Source organism: Protobothrops mucrosquamatus, unplaced genomic scaffold, assembly GCF_001527695.2.
Source record: "Protobothrops mucrosquamatus isolate PMUCROS unplaced genomic scaffold, P.Mucros_1.0 scaffold2164, whole genome shotgun sequence".
In the NCBI taxonomy this organism is placed as follows: Eukaryota; Metazoa; Chordata; class Lepidosauria; order Squamata; family Viperidae; genus Protobothrops; species Protobothrops mucrosquamatus.
Window position 1 is genome coordinate 279,464 of NW_015388260.1, and position 23,314 is coordinate 302,777.

General features: G+C 35.9%; 1 protein-coding gene across 1 annotated transcript in view; it reads right to left on the minus strand.

Annotated features, from left to right (window-relative positions):
* PKP4 (plakophilin 4) overlaps positions 1–22,827 on the minus strand; it is a 94,946-nt gene extending 72,119 nt beyond the window's left edge. Inside the window, exons 1-2 of the mRNA XM_015824223.1 lie at positions 22,702–22,827; positions 12,128–12,240 (exon numbers count right to left, since the gene is read on the minus strand). Of these exons, the coding sequence (XP_015679709.1) occupies positions 12,128–12,240; positions 22,702–22,827 (239 nt within the window). The remainder of the gene's footprint in view (positions 1–12,127; positions 12,241–22,701) is intronic.
* Positions 22,828–23,314: the final 487 nt, after the last annotated feature.

Genomic DNA, 23,314 nt, shown 5'->3' on the forward strand with positions numbered 1-23,314 from the left:
TATCTATAGCAAGTCATTTGATGGATTGGTGAATACAAGTACATTTTTTCTTTTTAGTTCACTGTTGTACACCACCCAGACTCACATTTTGTGAGATGGGCGGCCATATAAATATATTACATAAATATATAAAAAGAACACATTTGATTTTTCAAATCTCATTAAGTTTATAAATCAGGTCGTCCTTCGCTTAGTGAATCACTGTTCCTGAATAATACTTCAAAATTATCATTATCTTGTAATAGAAATGTGATATCTGAACCCTAGCTTAATTTCTTGCACCACCCCACATAAACCATTTTATGAGACATTTATTCTCACTTTGTCTTTCAAACAGAGCCAGTGCTTCTAAATTATCAAATTAAAAAGTTACACACAGTTTTTGAACATTTTAGATATTCACAGGATAGAGTCATGGGATTTTCCCCCCCTTCCAGAATGGAAATACATCAATTTTCTTACTGATCTATTTTATCATGTTAATTTTGGCAAGGGATTATTTCCCCCTCCCAGAGGAGATTAGAAAGATATAAAAGAGTACCTGTGAGAGATAAAATTAGTTAGATGAATGACTGGGATGGAGATAGATGAAATGTGGGACCACACAGCGCACCACGTCATTGGTTTTCACATGTTGTAGTAAAAGTAGTGACATTAGAAACAGAAAAAACTGATCTTAAATTAATCTGCGATGTTTGAAATGTACTATATAAAGTAACATCTACTATAATATCGCTTCCAAAATTCTGTGCTTCCCAAAAAAACAGAAATTTGGATTGGAGAGGGATTATCTCAGTTTCCCTGGTCCTAATCTAGTACTTTCATCACCGTGTCTTTTATCACCTAGGTCCAGGACATAAACTACACTGAATGTAGTTTGAAGTTGACTAAGTACATTGGATTGCAGTATTAAAATTTTCACTTGTGCAAATGTAGATATGAAAGCAATAGGCATCATCCAAAGAGAATGTATATGAAGTGATATATCAATAACTCTTACCTCAAGAAACCTTAAGTCACTTTTCTAAATTTGTAGATTTCAAGAGGCTTGTTTTTTTAAGAAAACAAATAATAACTAAGCATTTATGGTTTAGCACTTAGACAGTAAATAATAATAATAATAATAATAATAATAATAATAATAATAATAATAATAATAATAATAGTAAAGTTGGAAGGGACCTTGAAGGTCATCTAGTCCAACCCCCTGCTCAGGCAGGAAACCCTATACCATTTCGGACAAATGGCTGTCCAGTCTCTTCTTAAAAACTTCCAGTGTTGGAGCATTCACCGCTTCTGGAGGCNATATATATATATATATATATATATATATATATATATATATATATATATATATATATATATATATATATATATATATATATATATTTGCTAATTTACTGAAGTTCATATCTATAGCAAGTCATTTGATGAATTGATTGGTGAATACAAGTACATTTTTTCTTTTTAGTTCACTGTTGTACACCACCCAGACTCACATTTTGTGAGATGGGCGGCCATATAAATATATTACATAAATATATAAAAAGAACACATTTGATTTTTCAAATCTCATTAAGTTTATAAATCAGGTCGTCCTTCCCTTAGTGAATCACTGTTCCTGAATAATACTTCAAAATTATCATTATCTTGTAATAGAAATGTGATATCTGAACCCTAGCTTAATTTCTTGCACCACCCCACATAAACCATTTTATGAGATTTATTTTCACTTTGTCTTTCAAACAGAGCCAGTGCTTCTTAATTATCAAATTAAAAAGTTACACACAGTTTTTGAACATTTTAGATATTCACAGGATAGAGTCATGGGATTTCCCCCCCCTTCCAGAATGGAAATACATCAATTTTCTTACTGATCTATTTTATCATGTTAATTTTGGCAAGGGATTATTTCCCCCTCCCAGAGGAGATTAGAAAGATATAAAAGAGTACCTGTGAGAGATAAAATTAGTTAGATGAATGAATAGGATGGAGATAGATGAAATGTGGGACCACACAGCGCACCACGTCATTGGTTTTCACATGTTGTAGTAAAAGTAGTGACATTAGAAACAGAAAAAACTGATCTTAAATTAATCTGGGATGTTTGAAATGTACTATATAAAGTAACATCTACTATAATATCGCTTCCAAAATTCTGTGCTTCCCAAAAAAACAGAAATTTGGATTGGAGAGAGATTATCTCTGTTTCCCTGGTCCTAATATAGTACTTTCATCACCGTGTCTTTTATCACCTAGGTCCAGGACATAAACTACACTGAATGTAGTTTGAAGTTGACTAAGTACATTGGATTGCAGTATTAGAATTTTCACTTGTGCAAATGTAGATATGAAAGTAATAGGCATCATCCAAAGAGAATGTATATGAAGTGATATATCAATAACTCTTACCTCAAGAAACCTTAAGTCACTTTTCTAAATTTGTAGATTTCAAGAGGCTTGTTTTTTTAAGAAAACAAATAATAACTAAGCATTTATGGTTTAGCACTTAGACAGTAATTAAAAGCTGAAGAGAACAGATCCCCCAATAAATCCAGGGTAGAAAGGGAAAAAGCAGCATTTGAATGTTCTAATTTTTTTTAAAAAATCAATATATTTTCTCTTATCAAAACATATAGGGGCTATTAATATGTACTTGCTCCAGAGATAGTACATATTAGAAACTCAAATAATGTGTGTTCAGCGACTTGAAACTTCAAAGCTTTTAAAAGATATAAGTATATAAGAAAATTTTATTGGGTATACAGAGAAATTTAGTGATATATGGACCTTGGAATCTCATCCCCAAAAAGGGAGATGCTGTTTGATCCAAAAGATATGACTATAGGCAATACCAAGTACACTCAACTAATGAAACTATATGATATTATTAGATCTGGGATATTAGTGACAATTTGTTCTTTCTTTTTTGTTCTACAGAAACCAATTATTTTTTATCATCTCTTCCATTACTATGACACTGGCAGTTTTATTTATGTTTTTGTGCTGTGGGAATGCTCAGATTGTTTTTTAAAAAGCTAACCAGAGCAGTTCTGTTCTAAACCCATCAACACCTACTCTCCAGATGGGTAGTGTTAACTAAAATAAACATGACCTTCTCTTGTTGCACGTGGTAATAGAATTTGTGGTTACATCACAAAAAATGTTCTTAAAGATGTCCTCTTAAATTAATGTTAAAAGACTTTTCACATGAATCCAGAAAAGCAAAATAAAGGCATTATGTAGCATTAGGTGAATTACTTAATTTACTGCAAAGTAGTAACATTTGCAAGACAAGGCATGGATTTAAAAACAAAATACTATTGAATTTCACCTTTAATAAATGAAATGTTTTTAAGTCTTCTCCAATCATAAATTATGAGAACCTTACATGCACACAAACATACGACCTTTAAAGGCTGTAACTCAATTTACTTGCAGTATCAACTGAAGTTTGTTTTGGATACACACTGCATACATTTTCCTGAAATTAAACAATTCTTTTGTTTTTAGTTTTTCAGATAGTCCTTTCTTCCTCTGTCCCATAAAACACATAGATTGGGGGGAAAAATAGCTTCTGTAATTTTATATAAAAATATGATAAATAATTCAACAGCCATTTAAGGAAGACTGCATTAAACGAATGGAAATGAATGCCAAAATACATTCAGCTGAATTATGATCGTAGTCTTGGATGATGGCAGGAAAAAACATAGATAATAAAAAAACTTTTCATTAACTTTTACAAAAACAAAATTTCTTAGCCAACAATGCCCAAAACATAAGCAATTGATTTTAAAATGTTCATTAAAAGCAGCATCTCCAAAATGACCTTGATGTTCATTTACATGGTATATAATTTACACAACTGATAGGAAATTATTTTAATTGTTCCTGAGACTGAAAACATGAATCCGTATCATTCCCTCTGTTTATATTGTTCAAAGTACAGGGAATGGCTATTAAATAATTCAAGTGGCATTATACAGATGCAAAAGGATCTTATTGACAGAAGCAGTATGTGATGGGGTAAAAAGCCAGCAGAGAAGGCAGAAGTAGGCCAGCAGTGTTGTAGGACCAGCCAGGACCCTGAGGATTTCTGTGCAAGTGGCCTGTTGAAGCCTGGTGACCATCTTACTCTGCCCCATGATTGCTTGACCCAGGAGAATGGTGTACAGTCATAGCTGGACTATGTGCTTATTCCTGAGGCCTATCTACTGTTAAAATATTTAGAGAAAAGCTGTGGAATTTTCAGACTTGTCATCTATGAATAGATGGATGGATTTTGTTCTATTCACTATTGGGGGTGGTTGCCTGAGGGCTGGATGAGAGTGGGCTTGATTCAGAGTGCACTGTACACGAGTTGGATAGTAATTGAGGTTGCTAGGGGAGGAATTGCTGGGCTGCTGACTGCAGAAGCATCTCAGCAGCCTGGACCCTTTTTGGTGAGTAGATAATTAATAGGAAGAGAACAATACCTTTGGCTGGGAGGGAGGTTGTCAGGTAATTTGGGAAGAAGACATTTCAGGGGGGTTGAGAGCAGGCAGGGACAATTAGCTAGTGATGGATGGAAGAAGATATGATGGGAAGCAGGGATGGACCTGATACTATTCTACCCTTTATGCTCAGTCTAAATCCTGGTCATTGAACTTTCAAAGGGCTTCTGACTGCTGCTGCTGCTGCTACCGTAAATAAGGCCTCTCTCATATGTGATTTGTTGGGAATGGAGAGAGTGATTACCCTTTTAGAAATCTGTCATCATCCAAAATACTAGGGTAAAGTAGTTATGACTGTCTGGGGCATTCTGCTGGCAGCCAGAGGTGTTGCTCTGCAGGTTACTGGGCATGAGACCTTGTTTGTTAAATTGGCTTATGGTCTTAGAGGTCTTCAATCTGCATTCCTTTGGGATGGAGTCTAAGACAGTTCAGGAATTCACGGTCACCATGGTAGCCATGAATCGAAATCAGGTCCCTCTTTGGACTTGTTTTCCTGTTGGAGCAGTGGCGACATGATATGGAGTTGGGCCGACTGTCATCACTCCCCTGCCATAGTCGGATGACTTTTTCATCACCTGAGAATGCTCTGGTGCCACTCCTGACTATGGAGAGGCTGAACCTATTTGACTGGTTCTCCTCAGGGGCTTAATGAAGCCAGTGGAGTTCCAGAGGGAAAAGGGAATTATTCAAGAGTTAGGGTTGCACAAACAATCTGAGACTTTGGTTGTCACTTGGGATAAGAGGGCAGCTCGGGCTTTGGACTTGATTATGCCTACGTTGCCTTCCCTGTGCCATGCAGCCTGAAGCTATCCTTGGTTTACAGAGGAGCTGGTAAAGATGAAATGGAAGATGTCTACAGGACTGCTCAAGGATGAACAGTGAACCTGATTTTCTATGGGTTAGAGCCGCTGTTAATACCTAATTATGAGCCGTGGTGGCGCAGTGGTTAGAATGCAGTACTGCAGGCTACTTCTGCTGATTGCCAGCTGCCTGCAATTTGGCAGTTCAAGTCTCACCAGCTCAAGGTTGACTCAGCCTTCCATCCTTCTGAGGTCGGTAAAATGAGGACCCAGATTGTTGGGGGCAATAGGCTGACTCTGTAAAACACTTAGAGAAGGCTGTAAAGCACTGTGAAGCGCTATATAAGTCTAAGTGCTATTGCTATTGCTACCTTGCAGTGATAAGGGTAGCAAAACTTCAGTACTCTCCCATCCTTGTTGCGTCTCCATACAATTGCCCAACAATCATGGTGAATTCTCCAAATTCCTTTGGAATGGAAAACCAGTCCCAAGATTTTAAAGGCATGGATTTGGTCTGTAGGGTTCCACTCTTATGTTCCACATTTGTATCTTAATCTTTTAGCAAAGACCACGATTTTAGATTTTCGGAAGAACCATCCTGTTTTGTATATAATATTGGACTATAGGTTTCATTGGATTTCTAAGTCATGTAGGAGAATGGGCAACAAGAACTGTATCATCTGGAGGCAATATTGGGGTCTAGTGATAGTTTGAGTTGCTCACTGATTCAATCATGGAATTAATAAATTAAATAGGGAAAGGGCCAGAATGCATCCGTTCTGCACCTCTCTCTGTGTGTTATCATTAGAAAACAGCCTTGATAGTTACATATTATTCTGAAGCAGGAACGGATGTAAAAGTTCTGGATCAAATAAAGATGCTGCCTTATCCATGCTACTATTTCTGAGCTTATCCCACAAAATCCTTTTAGCTATAGAAGATAAATTTAAAGTCCTGAAATACCATCTGACATGGGGGTTTTAATTGTGCACATACTTCGTGCACCACCAGAATATGGTCTATAGCAGAGGTCCCCAACCCCCGGTCCGCACAAACAAGCAAAGCCCCATCCGTGGGATGCAGGCATCACACAACCACACGCCCCCTCTGGTCCACGGAAAAACTCTTCTCTACGGAATTGGTCCCTGGTGCCCAAAAGATTGAGGACCTCTGGTCTATAGTTTACTGAGGGAAAATATAAGAGGGAATACTACCTATTTTACCTTGAACTCCTGAGTGAAAAGCCCTGATATAGACATATCTAACTAAACTCCCCTAAACTCCGATGAAGATGACAAAACATTTGGAAGCCAACCCATAAGCTCGGAGAACAAATCTCCACCCTCATATTTAACTATCTGATTTATATAGTATTTATGTAGCATATATTAATCTTCTATAGTTTAAATTACATGTTTGAGAGGAGGTATGATAAAGACAGGGAAAAAAGAAATTGAGATTGTTTATGTATACAATCAAAAATATAGTTTTCAACAAACATGTTAACAAAATAACCTACCTTTCTTTGGGAAGACCTTGCTCTAAAGACAACCCATAGTTTGGAAGCCATTCAAGCACTATTTCAAAACTATTCAGCTTAAAATGAAAATGTTCATAAAGCCTCAATAGTAGGTCACTGCAGCCAGCTGCCTGCATCTATTTAATAAGAACACTGGCTGAGTTACCCAAAGTATAAATGTTCTACAGAAGATTTAGATATACATTTTTAATTCCAGTTGGTGGGGACTGTTACAATTTGGGTTTTTACATCCCTGGGGAAATTGACTTGTGGCATTACAGGTTTGTGAACAGAATGGTAATGAGTGGAAGTAATTAAAAATGGCTGCTTCAAGAATACTGCTTCAGTGAATTGCTCCAAATAAACTGCATTTTTTGGGGAGATACACGTTTCCAGTACATACTACCTAAGACTGAGTATTGGTCAAGCTCTATTTTAAAGCAAGAATATTTTTCAAAATTTGTGAACATTTAGTAAATTCAGAGCAATGTTAATAGTTTCCCAATACTAGTTAAGCAGAGACAATTTAACCACAAACGGTATTTTTAAATTCAGTATCCAAAATACTCAGCACAAGGATCTTATATGCTGGAGGGGTGAGACAGGTCACTCTCTCCTGCCTTCTCAGTGTTAAACTTGTCCCATAATGGTTTCTTTGCTGATCTTCCATTGATTCCCAATGGAAAATTACACTATCATTATTTGCCAGTTTGCCACCACCTTCCAACCTCATGACCTAAGCTGCTAGGGTCACTAAAACAACACCAGCTGCTTCCAACTTATGATAAGTGAATATAACCTGCAAAATATAAATCTTTTATTGAAAAGTGGATGGGAGAAGACAGGAGATTCTTGAATATGTCAAGGTAACAAGATTTCCCAGATTGAAAAGGAATAGGAACAGGATTACTACGAGAAACAATCATATTTCAATCTGCATAAGGGGATACAAAAAGCCAAAATAACCCATTCTAATAAGGCTTGCTTGGCTTACAGTGTTTCCTGATTTCATGATGTGCAAATGAATGGCCTGGTATTGGCTATAAAATACATTGTGGATCATGAGCTGTGATGGTTTTCAGTTGGGTGCAGACTGAACGAAAGGTTTCCAAAAACAGCATAGCTAAAGCTGTACTGTATTTGGAAACCTTTCCTCCCTCATCTTTGAAGTGGCTAAAGCTGCATTGTTTTTCGAACCCATAGCCACATATGGGAAACATTTGCCAGAGAAGCTGGGCATGAAAAGGAGAAACAAAGGCAATGAGGCACTAGGTGCAAAAGGTTGGTGCGGAAAATTGGGAGACAAGGCTCTGAACAAATAAATGCTTGCTGGTGTTTGCTGGGGAGCAAAGGAATGCTTGCTGATGTTGGTTGGGGTTCCTGGGGAGTGGTAAGCAGCCATAGAACAGCAGAGTTTGTGGCTGCTTGCTGCACCACAAGACAGGATGCAGGGTGGCCAAAAGAGCACAGATGGGAGAGACAGGCAGGTGGGGGTAATTGAAGCACCCCCATGGTGGCAAGTGTGGGCAAGCTGCCAAGGATCTGAATTATGATCATGTGACTGCAGGGGCACTGCAACAGCTATAACTTGGGGCATGACTCGTAAGTCCATTTTTTCCAGCGCCACTGAAAAATTTTGTAATTTTGAATGGGCGTTGAGAGAATAGTCATAAGTCACGGACTACCTGTATATTAAATATGGTAGATACAGGCAACTTTTAATTCCTTCACAGCAAGACTAGGGCTGGAGGACCAGGCATTCTATCAATCTTTTTGCAGATTTCGGCTGATTATGCAAGCTACTGTCTGATGTTTTGTTAAATGCTTGTATCGAAAATTCTGACAACAATCTTGGCAGATAGCCCTATCGATGATTTTACCTTTGATTGACTATCAGACAGTGCAGTCTGGTTTCATAGGAGCCCTTTAATTCCCCTTATATTTAATTTGAGGAATTAAATTTGGCCTATCTTGCTAGGCAACTGAAAGACATTCTGGGCATTAAAATGCATGAGCATAAATTATCATTATATGCCGATTGTATATCTGATCTTATTGTCGATTAGAAACATTCCATACCAATATTTATTAAAATAGTACAACAGACAGAAAATTACTAAGTTACTCAATTAACTGGATTTAATCTCATATTCTTCCTATATAGGCTCTAATGCAGATATGCCAAACTTGCGACGTCACATGACGTCGCGCAACGTATTGGAACGGTTTTGCCATTGCTGGCAAAGGGGTGGGCGTGGCTTCCGGATGACGCGTCCGACCCGGGGGCCGGCAGTTTGACACCCCTACTCTAATGTGTTTATAGAAAATTAAATATCTTATAATATTTCTCCCAGAAGCAAAATATCTTAATGTAAATGTTTTAAAATATTTATCTTAGATTAATATTCATATAAAAAGATAGTAAAAATCTTGATTACTTAAAAACTGACATATGAACTCAAAAGGATTCGCAAGCTGTGGTGACCTCAGCAAACGTATCATCATATGAATAATGTTCTTGTATGTTTGCATCTTGTTTGCACACATAGCTCATTCATTTGACATATAAAACAGCATATTGCCCTTTTTGTAACAATTAAGATTAGAACAAGTCAAATTATTAAAATATGATTTAAAGTTTGATTACGTATTCTAAAGCTGGTGCTTGTTGACTTCCCATTTCACATGCAACACTAAACTATAATTTTCTTGAATCAAAATCTGTAGACAAGGCTATCTTATAGAGTTTCCACCCACAGGCAGAAGTTTTACTTATATCTTGGCATATTGAATTTGAGGCAGTAATAGCGGAACAGTACTAATTTTCATAAACCACAAGTTGTCAGGTGCAAGAAATCAGCACAGGTTTATTTCATGTCATCTCTAAACAAGAATCTGAACTACTAACGGTCAAGGCAAATTGGCAGTAGATAACAACCAATGGAATTCAAGAGGGCTGGACTTAGATCTCTTGTGGGTGCGAAGGGACTCCAAACTGATGATGCACTCGATCCCTCCCTCGGGCTCAGCCTGATGATCTCCTACACAAATTTGATCAACTGAATGCTTTACATATCCATTTTAATCATGAAAGTGTGGGCACTATTTTAAGGTATTTCCTACCCCCAGACATATTTGATTGTTTTGCTGACTGAAAGTTCAGAGTTTGTAAACATAATAGAAGAAATATAGAATGGGAAGTTCTCAAGCCAAAAGCCTCAGATCTGATAACTGTATTTAATTTTAATCCCTTGCATTCTGTACCTCCTTTCTCGATTACGAAAATTTGTTATTTATAATTAGTGAGGTTCTTGGTTGAAAAAATTACTGCTTCTGAATTTTTGATTCAGATAAAATTGCACATAATTTTATGGTAATGTTTTTCCCCCCAAGCCTCCATTATCTTAATCACGTGGACAGCCACCTAGTAGAAGAAAAAGAATCATTACCAGTTGTTTATAGTAGCAGGTGTTAGGTTTAAAAATATAGTGGCGTGGTTATTCTGCATTTATAAACATAATCAAGCTGCAGAAATTTATTTAGAAAATATTGAAAAAGCAAAAAGCCTGCCTGAACCTATGAAAAGCTAAATTATTTCAAGTTTTGTTTTAAGATTGATGAAGCATTCAAATACTTATAGACCATATAATTCCAAATTACTCTAAGTAGGTTATCTTCACAAAGTTCCCCAGTGCAGCTATTATAAAAATGACAATATGTAAGCAACAATAGGCAATCTGAATTAAAGGTAGATTAAAACAAATTTATCATTAGAATAATCTGAATTTAATATTTTTTGACTTGCTTATGAATGATTTGCTGTTTGAGATGAGCAATGATGTGGTTAAGTGTGATGATTTCCGTTATTCTAAAATGGTTAGTGCAAAAAAAAAAAATCAATTTTGGAAAATGGACATTAAACTGGTAAATTAATTCAATATGAGAAAATGCAAAGTGAATGGTGCTGATCCATAGTAACAGTAATAATAACAATATTCATGTTTCAACTTGGAACAGCATCTAAATTATGACCATATATTTATCCCAGATTTTTGGGAAGTATTAAATCCAGTCAAAACTATCTGGTAGGCTATATATTATTTTTTCATATAAACTGGTATGCTTTAAGTATATGAAAAGAGAAAATGAAATAATAGTTCAGTTCGCTTTTGTGAAGGCAATGTTTGGGGTTTATTAAAGAAGGAATCCAAAATAAAATTATAGGTAACATGATGCACAAAAGATTACACAAATCCCGCAATATCGTGTCAGGTTATGACCACTAAATCTCAAAAGGATGATTTAAGAGCAAGACAACATCCCTACAAGAAAAGATTAGGTAAGATACTAGACTGTTGCCTTTCAGATCAAGCCACAGATCCGTATTGTATTCAATATGGAGCTGTAAGATGTTCTAAAAATCTGCATATCAGAATATGCTTGTATCAGTATATTAGTTTCCAACTCTTTCATATGCACACAGTCAAAACAATTGTTGAGCTCCAGAATCAAACTGATCCCTTTTAATACATTTATAACAGAACTATCTGGAACTGAAATTCTAAATTTCTTATATATATTACTAGCATAGTGATACAGAGACAAATGTTATTACTTGTATCCATGTTTCAAGTCAAAAGTTAATTTAATAGTGCAGAAGTTAATGTAATAGTGTAGATAGTATTTGTTATTATTTAGCAGGGCTACACTGATGTTATTTAGTGAATTATCATGTGGGGCCACCAAATCACTTTGTTGAATCCCTCAATAAATCAAATAACAACATCTTAGAGCAGAAAGAGACAGGCTTCAGATGTTCAAGATCAATTGTGTGCATTGTGGTGTGTGTGTGTTCCCTACAAATCCAAAGGCCACAAACCAGAGGTGCAAAATAATTGTGGTTGGGAATACTTCTAGAATTAAGGAATAAGGGAGCTTCAGAACTCATGCCCATCCTATAAATCTGTTTTCTATAGCAGAATGATTCTCAAAATATAGCTATGCAAAACGAACAAAGTTCATGCCTTTCTCTTCCACTGCTGTGCTTTCATTTAAAGCAAGGAGAACTGTAGGCTTTGTTAGTGATCTACTGCACATCACGGAGAGAACTGCCAGTGACAATTCCAATCTGTCATCTGCCTTCCCTGCTACAGAGCTAAATCCACGATTCCCAGGTAGCTGGCAGGAAAATGGCTGTGAAATAATGCTGAATGTGGTATTTATAGATTGAAAAATTTTCATAATTCATGCTGTGATAAAGGTTTATTTGAAAGAAGTAGCTGACAATTTGAAAATTAAATATGGACCGATACCTTGTGCTTGCAATGCTTGGCGATTCTGCTCCAAGCCGACATCTTTCTAACTGACTGGCAACAATTTGTCTTTCCACTTCAAGTTCTCTGGTGAGTCTTTGAAATTGGAGTTCCTGTAATTAAAAAACAATTTAAAATATATTTAGATAGTGGTCAAATAAAATAAAAACTAGTTCACACATATGAAAACAAGATTCTACCGAGATAAATGTGAATTATATGTAAAGCACTAACTTCTCTTTTATCTATAAATGAAAGTTAGGGACCCATGGGTAAGAACAGACTTTCAGCGCTCAAAGGTTGAAGCCTGAAGATTCCCAGCTCCTGAAAAATACCTGGTAGTAGGATATGCCACACCTATTCTTGGTCAAATGGCCTGGATACATGACTTGAAATGAGTTTATTATAATTAGTTATTAATTATTAATTAATATTAATATATTAATATATATTAATATGCCAATAATAAATAAATAAAAGTAAACACCAGGGTAAAATCATCAAACTATAAGAGTTTAATGCCAATACACATACGCCAAGCCATGGATGCACCCAGGGATCACGTTTTTAGTGTAATTATTAACATATATTAATATATATATTATTATAATTAGTTTTTCCTACTATAAAGTTTCTGCCTCTTAATTTTTTGGTTACAGAATGTACCACAAATTCAGTAATTGCCTTAAAGAATATATTTAAATGATAAGCAATGCTTAAACAAGTAGTCCTCGACTTACACTTCATTTAGTGACCATTCAAAGTTACAATGACACTGAAAAAAGTGACTTATGACTGTTTTTCACAGTTACGACTTTTGCAGCATCCCCATGACCATGTGATCAAAATTTAGATGCTTGGCAACTGGTTCTTACTTATGACTGTTGTTATGTCCCAAGGTCATGTGATCACCTTTTGCTACCTTCTGACTAGCAAAGTCAATGGGGAAGCCAGATTCACTTAACAACCAGGTTACTAATTTATCAGTTGCAGTGATTCACCTAACTGAAGCAAGAAAGAATGAGACAAAACTCACTTAACAACAGAAATGTTGGGCACAATTGTGGTCGTCATTCAAGGACTACCTGTACTACCAACTATTTGGCTCCACTCTGGTTTAAGGCAAGAAACAGAACAGAGGACATTCATTATATCCTGATATTCCTTATATACACCAGGATATTCCTGGTGTATATAAGGAAACCTCACAAAACCTTTTCCTAATTTTAAACAAATGAGTTACTTATTCTGATAGGTTCTTGGCTGATTCACCTCAAACTTTCATTAGTTAACAGGTTTGTAATTATATTGACTGTGCATTCACCTCTCCCATTCCAACCAGGGATCAAATAAGATGTCTTATCCTCAGAAGATTGTAAAGTGCCAATTGAAATAATTAGAAAAATAGACCTATAAAAGCATAACATTGCCTCAACTACAAATCTACTTTGCTTCACCAAAACACAGGGATTAAATCTAATTCAATGGATGTAAGTGATGCCCAGTGATAGCCAAGCATATAAAAATACTTATTTATTTATTATTAGATTTTATCCCACCATTTCTTTATAAATAACTCAAGACTGCAAACATTCCTAATCTTTCTCCTTCTATTTTCCCCACAATAACAACCCTAATGAGGTGAGCTGGACTGAAAGAGAGTAACTGATCCAAAGACACCCAGTTGGTTTTCATACCTAAGACATGACTAGAACTCACAGTCTCCTCGTTTCTAGCCCAGCACCTTAACCACTATACCAAATTGCCTCTCAGTAGTAAACTGCACAGAAGCAAAAGCAATACAATAACTAGGATCAACATTATAGGACAGATAGTCCTCGACTTACAGCCATTTATCAGTCATGATGGCGCTGAAAAAGAGAGACTCATGATCAGCCTTCATACTTAGACCACTGCAGTGTCCGCCATGGTCAAATGATTACAATTCGAGCACTTGACAACCAAGAATGTATTTATGATGGTTGCAACATCCCGAGGTCACATGAACATCTTTTGTGACCTTCTGAAATGGCTTCCAATAAGTAAAGAGGGAGGAAGCTGGATTCACTTAACAACCATGTGATTCACTTAACAACTGTGCAAAAAAGGTTGTAAACTCAGGCACAACTCACATAACAACTGCATTGCTTAGTATCAGAAGTCCTGGCCCCAAAAGTTGTAGGTCAAGGACTACCTGTACAACAAATCACCACATAGCATTAGAAGTGTGATGATGTGCACGGATTTTTACTACCCACTGCATATCAGCTGTTTTGGGAGGAGTTCCACAATCAGAATGTTATTACAGGTCGTCCTCACTTAATGAGCAGTTGCTTAATGAGCAATCGTTTAACAATAGTTCAAAATTATGACAGACCTCTCCAGCACATATTACTGTATTTTCATTATTTCACTGTTTATTTTATCATTTCACTATTTTGTCACTGTTTACACTTCTTTTCATTTCTTTATTTTTACTGTTGTAATCTGCCTAAGAGTAACCCCATGGTGAGACAGGCAGCAAATAAATTTAACAATCAAACAAATAAATAATGGCTTACTAATACTGGTATTATTTTTATTATGCTACATGTTACATGCGTTGTTATAATTTTGCAATCTGCTTATATTCAACTAAGGGGCATAAAAATACCAGTAATAAATAATATCTGCTTAGATAAAATGGAAAGTATTTTGACAGCCATGTACTGATTCATTTCATTTGTATTTGTTAGTCTTCATGATAGAAGACATTTTATATATATATATATATATATATATATATATATATATATATATATACATTATATATATATACACACAGAGTTATTCTTAAACAAAAGTTGAAGGCACACAAGAGCATTCATAATCCTAAAATGTTATTATTTTGCTCCCTTTTGTGAACTATTGAGAAATGTTGAGTATCAAACAAAAAGAATATTAATCTATTTAAATATGACAATGTTTTCACTGTGTCTTGTAACAGCTCTGAAACAAGAGTTTGCTTTACATGGTTGGTTTCACCATAAGCTTCTGGAAAATTCACTTGTATTATTATTTTTGCTTTAAAAAATTTCTGAATGCTGTAAGAAAAGAATATAGCAGGATAGCAACAAGAATTCATATATTGCAGATATTCAACAATAATGTGCTTCATAGCATTGGCATACTAGATTAAAAAAAATACCAGGTTGTACTCAATATCATAATTCACTCCTAACTGCAGTTGTTGACACATGGAATAGAGAGAGAGTGGAGAGCAAGGGAAATTATACTGCATGGACATCAAAAGAAAAATATTTCATATTAGGAATTTTCTTTCAGGTTACTCAGTCATAAATGACTTCAAATTAGTAAAATTAAGCAAAAAGAATGGAAGAAAATATCCACTGTTTCCTGGCCCTTGGCAATGAAATAAGGCCAGTTCACATATAATAACAAATTTTGTTGCTTTTATTCAGAATAGCACTCAAGTTAGTATTGGAAAGTTTAAAGAGCCTTTTGCTAAAGTACTTTCCTCCCAAGTACATATAATAAAGGCCAAATGTTCAACCTTTAACAGAAAAACAAATTAGTCCAAACAGTTAAGGAGACTACATTTTTGTAGCTTACCCCTTTATTAAGGATAATTCTATGGCAGATACATCAAATGAACTTTAAACATTGATACCCCATATAATCAATCCCTCTTGATCCAAGCCTTATTGCAACCTAGACTGTCCCTATATTACCTCTGATAGCTCTACTTTTTTCTTGCAATTAAAATAATTATAAAATAATAAACAAAGGAGGTGGCTTAATTCTAGCTGAATTATTAAAGACTTTTATTCCTGAATCCCTGTACTGGTTTCTTTACACATTCATAGTGTTCCCTCCATCTAACAATGATCTAAGGATTTTCTTTCAGTCTCTCAATCACAGTGCCCATTTATAAGAAAAGTGATAAATCTAACTTGTCCCAGCAGTATCTTTTAAAAAAAAATCAAAATAGGCTTTGTAAGCTTATTTACAAAACTCTTGCAGATGATCTTTAGAAAGGATGGTTGTGAATATAAATGTGGTGTATGAACAGCTGTCGAGTTTGAAGGTTTGATACTCCGCTTTTGAGTACAGATATGTCTTATGAAAGTTTTCAGAAATAAAATAAACATATAGTCTAATAAAAACACTAAAGAAAAGTGATCAGGGACAAACAGTTATTGCTCATTAAGATCATGAAACATGTAGTTTTTAAAAAACAAAATGCAAATAAAATTTTCCTATTATCTGAGGCAGCTAGTTTTTTTTAAAAAAAAATTTTAATGTTGTTTTTTTAATGTTAATATACATATGCCATATGCTAAATAAATAAATCTTGACAATGCCTTGATATTGCTTTGGTAAAGAATGTTTGACTTCTCAGCCTAGTTTTCAGCTTTCATATTTTGTAGTGTTCCCCTATCTAAGTACTAACTGGGTCCAACCTTGCTTAGTTTTTTGTTTTTTTTGGGGGGGGGGAGATCATTAACACGTAATAACTCCAATCATGAACATTAATTTCTTTTTTTAACAATTTTATTCTGCAGTTCCTATTACTTGCTCTCTACCACCTTGATGAAAAGCTGAGTATAAGGAATTATTCACCTGAGCACATCTAGCAATTTTAGTGGCTGTGGTATAGCAACCTTACTTATTTTGCAAAGGGAAACTCACTAAAATAAAAGGTTTACCTGAATGAAAAAGGAAGTTCAAGAGGCAAGAGCAAACAATTGTTTGAGGTAAATAAAAGTAAATAATTGTATTGGAAAACATTCATCTCTGGGCTCCCCGCCATATAAAAGAAGTATTTCATTATCAACAGAAATCTGAATATTCAGAAAGGCCATATTATTATGTAACACCTTTGATTTTTTCTCTTCAAAACCACAGATAAAGCACCTTTTTAATCTATAATTGCACACGTGGTCTAAAGAAAATATGCTTGCTTCACCTTTAAATCCATTTTACACTTCCCAGTATATCAGATTAAAACTTATTTGCCAAAGAAAACTTGAAATGCTGGTTTTAAAATTAATCTCACAATGTTCCCATTAAGTATTATCCATAAAATCCCTAATCCCTTAATTTAACTATTCAATTTAAGTTCATACATAACAAGGAGAAACTTCTGGATACATATACAACCACTACACCATAGTAACTGATTTTTTTTTTTTACCATTACAGTATTTTGTCATTCTGATATGCATTGTTTTCCAGATTTATTAGCTTTGTTAAATGCCTTTGCACCTTTTTCTTTGTTAGGACATGTCAGTGTAAGCACCAAATTCTTCTGTCTTTATCTATTCAAATCTCTCTTTCCAGTGTACAATATATTCGGTGGCTCTTTCCAATGTACAAAATATTCAGTGGAATGAATGAACACACAGACATACACAAACGCACACTACACATAGCAGGAATGAGAAGGAAGTGAGGAGGAGGAGGAAAAAAGCCATTCCGAGGGAAGCTGTAAGTTTATGGAGGTTGAAGGGGTACTTTCCCCCCATTCAAATTATGTTTCAGACATCTCCAGAAAGGACAAACTGTCTCCTATTTATGTGACTGGAAGAGAAGGAAGGCTAGAAAACCAAGATCATATCTTCTTTCCTTTCAATCATTTACCTAGATCAGTGATGGCGAACCTTTTAGAGACCGAGTGCCCAAAAACTGGCCCCACCCCTGCTCCACCCCTGCCCCGCCCCGCCCTGCCTGCCCGTAGGGCCACTCACCCGCTCCAGGGCCCGCCGCAGATCGCCCAGGCAGCCCAGCAGCGCCATGGCGGCCACGCCCTCTGCACACGCCCCGCAGCATCAACTGTGCGCATTGGGGCGTGAGGGCAGTCTTGTCTATGCTGCCTGCCTGCCATGTCCTTGGCTGCGCTGCTCCGCGTGGGCCACGCTCAGGGGCAATTCTCCTCCAGGAAGGCTGCTGAGGAGGAGGGGGTCGCGGGCGGAGGCAAGGCTGGGGCAACAGCATGTGCGCCCACAGAGAGGGGTCCGAGTGCCGCCTCTGGCACCCGTGCCATAGGTTCGCCACCACTGACCTAGATAAAGGAATCTGCCTTTTCTCTTGGAACCAATCCGAGGAGCTTGTGTAAATTCTTTTGAGACAATTTTAGGTGAAACAAAAATGAAGAGGACGTAAGCCAGAGAACATTCTTCCATTTGGCATTCATCACAAAAATACCCCGATGCAACCTGAGAAATTGAAGTGGTATTGGCAAGTACCACGTAGCGATAATTTCAATGAACATGATTTATCGGAAAATTGTCAAACCAGAATAGAGTGGGGAATGTTTGTGTCAAGCCATTCTGTGCATGCCCTGTTATTTATTCCTGGTAGAAGTTTGGAGATTCTCAAGGCTACGGGAACGGGTTTCTGCCAGACCACCTGAGATTAATAACACCATTGGTGCTATAAAACTCACATCTTGTGAATACCGTACACAGAATACAGTTTGCCATGAAAAACTGATGCTCTATACCAGGCATGTCAAACTCGCGACATCACGCAACATCTTGGGGCTTTTTCCACATTGCCGACAATGGGGTGGATGCGGTTTCGGCGTGACGCATCCAGCCCATGGACCGGCAGTTTGACATGCCTGCTCTATACCAATGGTGTCAAATAGAAACAGGGGCCACTAGTTTTGTTGTATGCTGCCCGGAGTCACTTAGTTGTGACTAAACTATAATGATCCCTGCAAACTGCATATATATATTTTTATTAATGCATCAACATATTAAAATCTGGTAGGAACTAGATACAACCAATATATAAAAAGAAACATTCTGAGTTTATTTGTTTTCAATATTTAAATGTATTTATATATTTTTGAGAGTATATAGTGTACAAACACAAACATTCCCCATCCCATTCTGGCTCCTTCCCACCTACTACCATATTATCACACAAACTACCTCCTCCCATTTGTACCTTTCTGTAATGTTCCACACATTCTATGTATAGAAAAAAATTGTTTCCACAGCTTCCAAACCAAGTACAAATTTGTGTGCCACAATATGAGAATATGAGCAAATTTCAAACACAAGTAATAGTGATGTTACAATATCTATTTCTTAGTTAACATAAAGAAAGTAGAAAGAATAAACAGTATGTCAATTCATTTTGGATCCTGGTCCCTTGCCCTCTACTTTTCTTGGCAACATTTTTCATTAGTGACTCCGCAGTTCTTTCTTCTTAGAAGTGAATATGTGACTAGTCCAAGGTCACTTGGCTGAATTAGAACTCCCCAACCAACTGGCTCCACCCACACATCCTTACAGATTATGATCCATCAATCACTGATAACTGCAATCAATATTTTGCAATAATGTAAATCTTTCTTTCTTTTTCTTTCTTTCATTGTAATGAAAGCAGAATTTAGAAAAAAAAATAAAGAAAAACATTTAGAGCACACCCTTATCATGTTTCTCCATTCTTTCCTTCTCTGGATGCATTCTGAACATTTAAAGGTTATTAATTTAAAAACTATTCTTATAAACTTAACAATAATCATATACCTTGTGAAGCCAAATAACCCCACAGATATTAATTCAACCTGTTTTGTAAACAGAAGAAAAAGACTTTAACCTTTTTTGATGGGCAGAGAGAAATTAATACAACCTAGTTTGGAAGGAGGCAGTCATTCATGTGCTGGAGGCTCTGGGGTCCGGAGCAGGTCAGCAGTGCCACCCAAAGAAAAGGCACAATCTCTCTGACTCAGCTTCTTCGCAGCATCAAGGTCACATGCTGCGGTTGCAGTGCAGACTAAGAGGGAACTCCTGTCACCTGGCACTCTTATTCAGTCTGCACCATAATAGCACCAGGCAACCCTCCCTGTTGTAGTTAAATTGAGATGGTGTGGAGCTTGTGCAGGATTCCACGTGCATCATGAGCCAAGAGTTTTATGGAGGCTGGTGACTAAATTTATTATTAGTTTTCAAATGTGTTATTTACATTTTATTGTATTTTTATTACATTTCCCCCCAATATTTCCCAATTTCATTTTAATCTGGTTCAGGATGCACTCAGGAACTTTTTCCACATTCATAACTAGATACATTTCCAGTTCAGAAAATTGCAATAATGCCATGTGTATTTGTCAAATTAAAATGTGAAATGTTTTAGAAGGGCAAATGAATTTCCACATGCAATAAGATTCAGAACACCAGCAATAGATTTAATTAAATATTATATTATACTTTTGACTTCCTACTCAAAAAGATGCAATCTTTTCAGAAAACGAGATTGCTAGTAGCAATTTTTAATTTTTGATTGGAAGCAATAGCTTCATTATACTGAAGAGAGCATAATTTACCTCTGGGATTTTCTCATTTTTCTCTACCCTATGTCTTGGGCAGTGAGCATTGCAAGGGTCACTTTATACCACATCAACCATCATCCACTATCTCCTGTTCCAGATGATAACTTATGGAAACATGCCTTGTTCAAACTGACTCATTTCAAAGGAAAAATAAGAATGCTCCAGAGTTTAAACTATTATGTTTTGCACATGATTACTATGTAGTTTAGTATTCTTTTATTTACACTAAAACACAAGCAAAACAAAAATAACCTCTTCAAGTTTTATGCCATTTCTCTGATTCATAAGATAATTATTTGCAAACAAGATAGCCTTGCTTAATAGTCACAAAGACGGGGAAACCATTAAAATCATTCTCATAGTTCAGAATGTAAAGCACCTCTATTAACTTACTGACAACATTTATATATAACACTCAATAATCAAGATTCCGAATTACTGTCTTGGATTTTTTGGCTAGGTTCAGATGGCATATTAATAAGAAATAAAGTAATTCTAATGCTGGTCTGTGACCGTAATAAAAATTGATTAATAAAGTAATTCTGTTCCATATAAGAATGTAACCCATTCTAGTGAAGAATTTCTAAATAAATTGGACCAAAATAAATTATAACTTGGGTGGAGAGGTGGGAGAATGTTTTCCTGACAGAAGTATGAATTACGAAATTTTTCTAGTCTATTTAGAACAGAATGAACTATATATCTAACCTATCTAGGTTGATGTTTTATTGGATATTTGGGGTGTGTCTGAATATGAAAAAAGGCTTGTACTCATAGTTTTCTGAAGCTGTGAAAATTGAGGCAAAAATTCTTGTGTAGGAAAAAAACAACTTGGTACGCTAAAAGACTTTCTAATTTCTAATTATGATGCGTCTATCCATCCCATTTTAGGAAACATTGCTCTTCTTGTAAGCTTCCAGAAATGGAGAGTACGAGCCATAGCACAACTTGCTCAATTAACTTTTTGAACACAGGAATCATTTTAAGTCAAACAGATAAGGAATGCTACTATTTCTTCTCTGAGAAGCTACCATGAAGAGTCTCTTTTGCAACTGGAAGGAAGTTGGTGGTACCTTCTGAAAATATAGCAACAACCATCATATAGGAAGGTTAGGTGAGAACAAATCAAATGGGTAAAACAAGAATAGGTACCTTGATGTCAAGCGGCTAAGAAAAAAGAACAAGAGGCACAGATCTCTCTTTAATGAATATTATACAGCTTCCTTGATCTTAAAATAAATTACTTTTTTTAGTTCTCCAAGAGATGTGATGAATTCCAACTTTATATTTTCTCTCCTAAAAAAATTACAACACATCAATTGTATCCAACTGAATTTAATCTAAAATAGGCTCCCCTTCTAACTCTACAGATGTTTTTTACATGATGGATTCCTCTTCCTTCACAGATAAATGCATCAATTCATTTTAATAGTGTTAACCAATACCCCAAATAGTACTGTAAATCAAATACGATGCTGGCAGAAACACTAAAGTCTACAAATATATTTGATGCTCTTAAAATAAATCTATATACAGACAGTCCTCAGCTTACAACCACCACTGGGATCAGATTTTCTGCTGCTAAGCAAGGCCATTGTTAAATGAGTCACACCCAGCTTTACAACCAGTTTTGCCACAATTGTTTAGCGAAATCACTTCAGTGAATCACACAGTCATTAAATAAATCTGGCTTCCCATTAACTTTGCTTGTCGGAAGCTGGCCGTGGAGGTCATAAATAGTGATCACATGATCTTAGGATGCTGCATCCACTGTCAATACATGCTGGTTGCCATGTGCCTGAATGTTGATATGTGGCTAAGGGGATACTGCGATGGTCATAAATGCAAGGACCAGTTGCAAGTCAGTTTGCAGTATGGTTATAATTTTGAATGGTCACTAAATGAATAGTTGGTAAGGACTACCTATAGTTCTGCACCTTTTTTTTAGCTTGTTTAATTAAGTCAAAGAAAACACATTTTCCATTTTGTGTACACCCAAAATTCAAGATAACATTACCTAGAAAATATCAAAGTTTGTTATTATCCATTACAGAATATGATGATGACTTCATAAAAGTTGAAAAAGAGATAAAAAACAGTGAAACTAAGCAAATATTTTATCTCAAATATGTATGTGCAAGTCAACAAAGTTCAAAACTACCCAAACACAAAATCCCAATATATCTACTTATTAATTACATCTATGTACATTTTTTAAAAAAAATACCTGTTCTTTTACAGAAGCTAGAATAGTAGTGGCAGTAGCCTCTGTTTCCATGGCAGGATTTGCAGAAGATTCTTGGGTGTTCGGTTGCAGCCCATCTTCCAAAGGGATCTGTTCAGGAGCTGGCATATTGCCTGGTGGGGGGAAAAAATTAGTTTGATATCTGATGTTTATGGATTCAATTCACATGCTACCTTTGCTGCTCTAAAAATATTCCATAACATTTCCCAAATCTAAATGAGTATAATATGAAATTAAGCAATAAGAATTTCATATTTTTACTTCTTATAATAATGACTAAGAAACAAGGTGGAATAGGTAATAGCTCCCATCTCATTTTGACCACTAAAAAGTAATAGCATGGTATCTTGTTACTGTGATTGGAAAACATATGAAAGCTGTAATATATCTCCTAAAATAGGATGTCACAGCTTAAAAAACAAGGGGGAAAACCTCAAAACTCCCTCTCCAGTCTTACCAACATGTATAATGGAGCCTTTGTCCACAAAAAATTGTCTGACTTACAAGAATGCGGTAATCTATGTATATCTCTATTTTAAAACAGATTAAAGTATCTTTGATAGTCTGTAGCCCTAGATTTAAGGAATTAAAGTGT